This window comes from Octodon degus, unplaced genomic scaffold, assembly GCF_000260255.1.
Source record: "Octodon degus isolate 3935 unplaced genomic scaffold, OctDeg1.0 scaffold00274, whole genome shotgun sequence".
NCBI lineage: Eukaryota > Metazoa > Chordata > Mammalia > Rodentia > Octodontidae > Octodon > Octodon degus.
In genome coordinates, this window is record NW_004524850.1 from 1309289 (window position 1) to 1317151 (window position 7863).

Consider the following 7863-nt stretch of genomic DNA (forward strand, 5'->3'; position numbering starts at 1 on the left):
CGCCGCGTCGCCAAGCTGTGCCGGCGGCCGACCCCGCGGCCCCTCCTCGGCCGCCCCCCGTTCCCGGCTCCCGCCTGGAAGCACTTGGCCGCTCGTGGCCTCCGCGGAGCCGATCGGCCTCCCCTCACGTCCTGCTTTTAAACCTGCAAGATGGCTGTGCTTCGGGGAAAAGGTAAATCTGCAATCTCCTTGGGGAGGCTGAGGCAGGAGGGTCTCGGGTTCGCGTGGGGAGGCTGAGGCGGGAGGGTCTCGGGCTCAGGGCCGGCCCGGGGTGCAGAGCAGCGTCGCGCTGGAAGGAGAATACAGGAAGGAGGGAAAAGAGCGAGAAAGGAAGGAAAGACAGGCGGAGGGAACGCGCCTGCCCTCGGCCCCGGGCGGCGACACAGCCTGAGCTTCCCGGGAAGGAAGGCCTGTCTGCGGGCGGCGTGATCTTGGCAGAGTGACCTGGCTCGAGGTGGCCCGCGGCTCACACGCAGCCGCCAGCCCGCACCTGGACACCTCCCGGGGCCCTCTGTGCCCAGCAGCAGGCGAAGGGATAAAGCAAACGCCGAGGGCAGCCGGCACCGCTGGCAGAGCGGGTGACAGGGCCTCCAGCCTCCCCACATCACTGTCGCTGACGCCTGCAGAACACAGAGACCCCGGAGTCCTTGGCACTGCGCCGGCCGCACACTTGCTTTGAGCTGCACCCCACAGACAGCGTCGCTAAGCTGCCTGGCTGGGTTCCTCCGTGAGACCCTCCTGCCTCAGCCTCCTGAGTGCAAGGATGACCAGCGGGCACCACCGCGGCAGCCCCGTGCACCCCGCACTTTCCCTTGGCCCGTTTCTGTCCTTCCGCATCTCTGGTTCCCAAAGCTCAGGCCAGGTTGTCCCGGCCCACACCCACAGCACCTCGCCTCACCTCTGAGATGAGTCACACGGACACAGTGAAGTGGTGGTGCGCAGCTGCCACCCCACCACCCACTCTGGAGGCTGAGGCAGGAGGACTGCGCTGGCTGGAGACCAGCGGGGGTTACACGGTGAGACCCCATGTGCAAGACCCCAGCACAGTCCAGCACACACTGGAAGCAGCCTCTGTGTCCAGGCGCAGATGGACAAAGGAATGGGTGATGGGGGTGTAATTTGCACACATGGAGTACTACGCAGCCACAAAGAAGGGCTCGTGTGGCACTTTTCCTTCTGTGAGGGTCGCAGGGCACAAACACAGAACAAAGTAAGACAGGTGACAGGAAACAGGGAGACAGACCTCACTCAGGTGGCAAGAGTGGAGGCGGAGGCTGGGACTGGAGACACTCCTGCCTCAGCCTCTCAGAGCCCTGCGGTGACACGATGTCTCTCCTTGTCACTTTTAGCAAGCGTTGGCATCCACGGCGCGGGCTGAGGCCTTAGCACTCTTGCCGGGGCCGGGGGCTTCAGGTGGGCTTTCCTCAGACATGTCTGCATCCCCGCACCATCATGCGCGCGTCATGTGTGGGTGTCTCCCGTGGACTTTCAGGAAAGATGTCAGTCACAGGGCCCAGCGCGGTGGGGAGGCGCACGCCTGTCATCACGGCACTCAGGAGGCTGAGGCGGGAGGATCTCCCTGAGTTCAAGGGCAGCCTGAGCTACACAGCGAGAGCCTGACTTCCGGAGGCGACAAGCCAGGACGGTGTGCCAGGGCCAGTGGCTGCCGCGGGTGGTCATGCCCAGGCCGGGCCGGGCCCCCCGTGCCTGCTCAGGGTTCGCACCTGCCGTCTCTGTCACGGGCATTCTCCAGCCCCGCAGATTGTCTGCCCGACTGACCGCCCGGGACCCCCAGCCCCAATCGTTTATAATTTGGAGTTTCTGAGACGGGGTCTCGCTGTGCAGCTCAGGCTGGCCTTGGGCTTACCGTGGAGCCCAGGCTGCTCCTGAACTCCCGGAGACCCTCCTGCCTCAGCCTCCCGAGCGTGGGCTGACCGGCGTGTGCCGGGCGCCCGGGCTTGGCAGTCCCGAGGTTGACTTTGTGCCGACTTCCCGCGCCCGCCAGTCGAGCCGCACATCCTCGGCCTTGCGAAACCCACTTCGAGGAACTTCAGCGGCCAGCGGCGGGCGGCGCCTCCCCTTCGGTACCCAACGGGCCCACGAGGTCCGGCCTCCGGTCCCGCGCGCTCCGGGTGCTTGAGCCCAGCGCCACCGGCGGCCGCGTGTGGCCTCCCCGTCCCGCGTGCGTCCCCCGGAGGGTCGCGGGGTGCAGGGTGCGGGCGTGCGGGCCCCAGACTCATTTCCCAAGAGGAAGCTGCAGGCTGGGAGAAAAGGGAAGCGCCGGAGCCTGGCTCGAGAGCAGACGCCGCCGGGCCACCCGATGCCGCAGGGTGAGGCCATGGGGGCTGGGGGTGCAGGGGACCCCGGGGGAGGAGCGGGCAGAAGGGACGGACGGGGCGGCCGCCCCGCCACACAGGCTCTGCCCCCCGGAGGCAGCCGGCGGCCGGCAGGCGTGCTGGGGCGAGGGTCGGGGTGCTGGTTCTCCAGGCCGCCCCCCCCGCAGCAAAGGGGTGCAGGCTGCAGCTCGCAGGAGCCCCAAGCCGCGGGGGCCCCGAGGGCCAGCTCCCGCCCTCAAATCTCGGCTCCAATCCCCGCACCCGGGAGGCTGAGGCAGGAGCATCCTCGGGAGGTCGGGACGGCCTGGACCACAAAGTGAGCTCAAGGCCAGCCTGAGCTGCACGGCGAGACAATCTCAGCAAGAAAGAAAGATGGATACATAGAAAGAAAAAAGAAACTGTCCTGCCCTGGAGGCTAGCAGCAGAGAGGGAAGGAAACTGCAGGGTCTCTTGCCGCAGAAGCATGCGTGGGACTGAGGCGGCGCCGGGCACACACCCGTGATCGCAGCACTCGGGAGGCTGAGGCAGGAGGGGCTCTGCCAGGTCGAGCCCAGCCGGGGCCGCAAGGCGAGCGCCGGGCCAGCCTGGGCTGCACACTGAGACCCCATCTCAAAAAGACCAAAGGGGGGAAATATATGTCGGAGCCAACGCAGCTGCGTCCAGGACGGCCTGGACCACAAAGGGAGCTCCAGCTGCGGGCGGGACGAGCCAGCCTCCGGCGGTCGTGTCCTTTGATAGTCCAGCTCTCGCGATAACTGATCTGGCACAGGGTCATTACGTAGCTCGGATGACGGCAAGTTCAATCTCGCGATTACTAACTGTTCTGCTCTCGCGATACTAACGCTGTCTAGGGCCAGCCCGATAGCTCAGCGGACTAACTCGATCCCCCAGAGCTGCGCCGGCCCCGCCCCCGGGGCGCACTGAGATGAAGATTGAGACTAGGCGTGGTGGCGCGTGCCCGTAATCCCAGCGCTTGGGAAGCTGAAAACAGGACGACCACCACGAGCGCGACGTCATAGTGCGACCGTGGAGCCGGGGGATCGAACCCTGGTCCCCGCGCCTGCCAAAGCGGGCGCTTAGTCCACTGAGCTACCTTACCAGCCCTAGGCGACATTTCTTTAGAGAGCAAGCCTGTGATGCCAGCGCTGGGGCGGCTGAAAATAGGAGGATCGCTACGAATCCGAGCGGTGTAGTCAGAGCCTACACTAAATACATAAATGGAAAAAAAAAACAAAACACAAAACTATCCTAGTCTCGCGATAACTGACAGGATGCGTGGCTCCGTTCTGTTCTTGCAGTGTTTGACCTGATCTCCCGGGAAGTGGTGTAGTCTCGCGATAACTGACAGGATGCGTGATTCCGTTCTGTTCTCGCGGTAATTAACCTGATCTCCCGGGAACTGGTGTAGTCTCGCGATAACTAACCAAGCCCGGGAGCCCTCACCCATGCCCAGATGTGGGCGCTAATTAGTTCCAGGAGTTGGGCACCAGGATGAGATTAGAGACCCTCGCGTCTTTAACCTGAGATTAGAGACCCTCGCGTCTTTAACCGTCACATTAGAGACCATGCAGTGTAATTTTCCACTTAGGGGATACCTCTAATCCAGGCAGACAGTGGAGTCAGAATGTGGTCCCGGGCTCCCGGGTGAGGCTCCTGGGGCCGCAGGTCTCCCTCGAGGGTGACGGCGTCCCTGCCGCCCTGTTCCCAGGTGTGAGGCGCAGGAAGACCCGGAGAGGGGCCCGGCTCCCAGCCAGCCTGGCGGAGGGTCGCCTTGCTTCTGCGCGGCCAGCCGCGTGTGGCGGTGCTCGCCTGTGGTCACAGCCCCGGGAGGCTGAGGCAGGAGGGTCTCCAGCCGGGGCCCAGCCGGGCAGCGGGGTGACCCAGGGACGGGCGCCTCCTGGAAATTTAAGAGCAAGGAAGGCTGGGGTGCAGCCCAGCAGGAAGGCCCCAGGACTGGGGAAAGTGAAGAGAAACGAGTGTGGTTGTGCTGCGTCACCCTGCACACTCATAACTCGCCCAGGCGCCGCCCTCGAAGAGGAAGCACGTTGGGGAACTGTCCCTCCAGTGGCGTGTTTCTGTACAGTGACTCCCCCTTGCCGTGGCAGCCCTGGTGCCCCGTGGCGTCGGCTCTGCACCGCGCAGACAGGAGCCCCGGGCGCCCCAGCATGGGCCCTGCCGGCCGCGGGCGTGCCTTGCAGTCCCCGCTCCGTCCAGTCCTCCTGAGGGGTCCACGGATGCCCTCTGGCGCCCTCCTGCCTCAGCCTCCCGGGGCGGGGGCCTCGCTGATGTCACTTCTTGCTCTGCGCTGTGCCTTCCACTTCGCTTTGTTGAAAAGGAGAAAAATTAGAGAGCTGGAATCGAACTTAGTGAAAAGCCGGGGCCGGGCGGCAGGTGACAGGGAAGGACAGTCGCGGTCGCCGCTGCCCTGCGCGGCCGGCCTCTCACCCTGCGCCTCCCCCAGGACCCCGCCCCGTGGGGAGCCCGGAGCGCGTCCTCCCTGCGCCGCCGCCACCACTGCTGCTGCTGCTGCTGCTGCCGGCCCTGGGCCTGGGCCTGGCGGGCGCCCTCAGCGCGGAGCAGAAGGGTAAGCGCGCGCCCGCCGGGCTGCCGTCGGGGTCCGGGCGCCTGTCTGCAGCCCGCGGTGATGTCGCCGTGTCTCCCCACCTCTGGGCTTATCAGGACTGGGTGCTGCGTGGACTTCCGCTCCAGCTCTGTCCAGGTGGTGGCTGTGGCTTCAGGGCCCGCATCTGCCATGTCCCCACGTTCTCCCATGCCCTGCACGGGGACAGATCCACCTGCCTCAGCCTCCCGAGTGCTGGGGTGACGGGCATGAGCCCCACGCCCGGCTCTGTGGTGCGGGGTGTTTTGCCCCAGGGTAGAACAGCGACCAACACTCTCACGCTGCCACATGTGCTGGCGGAGGACGTGGACTGCCTGGCCCCCAGGGCGCCCCTGGCTCCTGAGGACCCCGAGGGCTGCGTGACACCCGGGGGGGGGGGTGAGCGCTGTGGCCATGTGCATGGGCCTCGCCTTTCAGTGGTGCCCGTGCATGTCGGCGTGGGTGTGCCACAGCGCAGTGGCGTTGCGAGCGTGGGCATGCATGGGAGGGAGGCTGCACGGCGTGTGCGGGATGCCCCGTGTTTGCACGGTGGTGCGGCGGGTCCCGGCCTCAGGGCCTGCTTGGGACGCCAGGGGGGCCCCAGCGACTGCCTGCCACCCCTGAGGAGACGGGGACGGAGTTGCTTCTGAACCAGGTGACTCTGCTTTGTAGATCCAGAGCCAAGCCTCAGGCTTAACGTGACCTTCAACGCCTCATCAAGGACGCTGTCCTGGGACTGCCTGGAAAATGCCACCCACCACCTGTACATTTACGACGCAATGGATTCCCCGGCCGTGCTGGTAAGGCCCCGGCCCTGTGCACGGTTAGAGCCCCACACGTGGACCTCGTCCAGGGCAAATGCGCAGCACAAGGGCGGCTTCAGAGACGTGTGTGCATCCGTTTTACTAAGAGTGACTTGACCTCGTGCTTTTTCATGGCTGTGTAGTACTCCACATTGTGTCAGCACATGTTTGTGGCCCATCTGTCTGTTGATGGGCATGGGGGCTGCTTCCCTGATGGAGGCTGCCGCAAGTTGCCCTGCTGGGGATAGGTCACTGTAACACACGTGCCTCCTCTTCCATCCCTCCCTCCGCCCCTCCCTCCCTATCTCTCTCGCTTTCCATCAAGGTTCGATCAGTATCTTCCCCCACCTTCCTCGACACCGCCTCTTTCCACATTTTCCTTTGAGGCAGGGGCTCTCTAAGGCACCGAGCTGCCGCTGCCGGGGCATGACTTGCGATCCTCCTGCCTCAGCCTCCCAGAGAGCTGGAGTTCGAGGCGCACACCGTCCCCAGGCCCAGCTTGCTCTGAAACTCCTCAAGGGCTGCCCAGTCATCGGCGTTCGCATTTGCCTCCAAATGGGGGCGCCCGCCGCAGTGCGCGGGACGGGCACACGGGGTGGGGTCCCAGAGGGTGCAGGTGGGGGCCACGCCTCGGGGGGCGCAGGGGTCGCTGACCGGCTGCGTGGCGGCGCCTTGCAGAACGTACGGGGCGCCTGCTCGTGCGTGCTCAAGTACCACCTGCTGCACAAGGGGGCCACGTTCGAGGTCCACGCCATTGTTCAGGACAGACTCTTCCGGGGCGCGCTGCAGGTCTCCAACCCAGGTAGGGAGCGCGCGGGTCTGGGGCGGCCCCGGCCTCGGCGCCGGGCGAGGTCTCTGGACGGTGCTCTGCGCAGGGCCGGAGGGCAGCGGCGCCCAGAACCTCACCTGCTTCATCTACGACGCGAGCTACATGAACTGCACGTGGGCCCGGGGCCCCGCCGCGCCCCGCGACACCCAGTACTTCCTGTTCATTGCAAACACCAGGTGAGCCTGGGCCAGGCACGGGCAGTGAGAGCTTTTGGCCAGGAGCTCACTGAGCAGCCCAGGCTGCCTGGACCTCGCGGCCATCCTCCTGCCTCAGCCTCCCAAGGGCTGGGACGGCAGGCGTGCACACCTGGTGGCAATTTTTCTGACGGGACCCCTCTGGGGCTCCCAGGACGCACCGGCAACGCGAATGTCCCCTCTACACTGAGGACGCCGCGGGGACCCACACCGGCTGCCACGTGCGGGATCTGTCAGGCTTGAGCTTCTCCAACTACTTCCTGGTGAACGGAACCAGCGCGGAGACCCCGATCCAGTTCTTTGATGCCCTGTGGAGCATCAAGCGAATAGGTGAGGGGGACGCGGGCGGCCGGGGGACCGGAGGCTGAGGCAGGACGACCTCCAGGCTCCAAGGCCTTCTCTCTCTCTGTCCCTGCACGGGAGCAGGGAGAGCAGGGGGAGCCAGGACACGCGCTCCTCGCCCAGGTCGCACCCCGGGGACCCCCAGCCCGCCCACCTCCTATGCAGTCACCGGGAGCTCGTCCCTGGTGGGTCCCCAAGGGCACGCGCCCGGGACCCCTGACGTCCCGGCTGGCCGCGGGCAGGGTGAGCACAAGTGTGCACGCGTGTGACCTGGCCGTCCTCCCAGAGTGGATGAGCCCGCCGGGCAACGTCACCGTGCGGTGCAACACGAACCACTGCAACGTCACGTGGACACGGCCGCGGACCAAGACGCTGCTGACCCCCAGGGATTTCCAGTACCAGCTGGACATCCAGAGCCGGGTGAGCGGCCGCGCCCGGCCCCGGGAGGGGAGGCCACGGAGGACCTGGGTGTGCAGGGCGGGCAGCAGCGGGGCAGCCGAGGGCGAAGGAGGAGGACGGAGGTGAGGACACGGGTCTCTGCGCTGCGCTATCTCCGGCCGGGCGTGACACAGGACGCTGGGGACCACACCGGGGCCCCGCCGGGACCCCCGCCCGGCTTCCGGGCCCGGGCTGCACCGCCTTCCTCCCTCCCCATCTGCCGTGACGCCTGCCCGGAGCAGCTGCCAGACGGCACCCCGGCACCCCTGCACCCCGGCACCCCTGGGCCTCGTGGGCGCTGCTGCAGGTGTGGGCACAGGCC

At 66.4% G+C, this 7863-nt stretch overlaps 1 protein-coding gene across 1 annotated transcript in view; it reads left to right on the forward strand.

The window, feature by feature from the left end:
* Positions 1 to 2226: 2226 nt before the first annotated feature.
* The window catches only part of Csf2ra (colony stimulating factor 2 receptor alpha subunit), a gene marked incomplete at its 3' end in the record, with an annotated part of 11327 nt that continues 5690 nt past the window's right edge, over positions 2227 to 7863 (forward strand). Inside the window, exons 1-8 of the mRNA XM_023706889.1 lie at positions 2227 to 2330; positions 4798 to 4920; positions 5608 to 5735; positions 6417 to 6540; positions 6614 to 6743; positions 6916 to 7091; positions 7390 to 7624; positions 7676 to 7848. Of these exons, the coding sequence (XP_023562657.1) occupies positions 2321 to 2330; positions 4798 to 4920; positions 5608 to 5735; positions 6417 to 6540; positions 6614 to 6743; positions 6916 to 7091; positions 7390 to 7624; positions 7676 to 7848 (1099 nt within the window). The remainder of the gene's footprint in view (positions 2331 to 4797; positions 4921 to 5607; positions 5736 to 6416; positions 6541 to 6613; positions 6744 to 6915; positions 7092 to 7389; positions 7625 to 7675; positions 7849 to 7863) is intronic.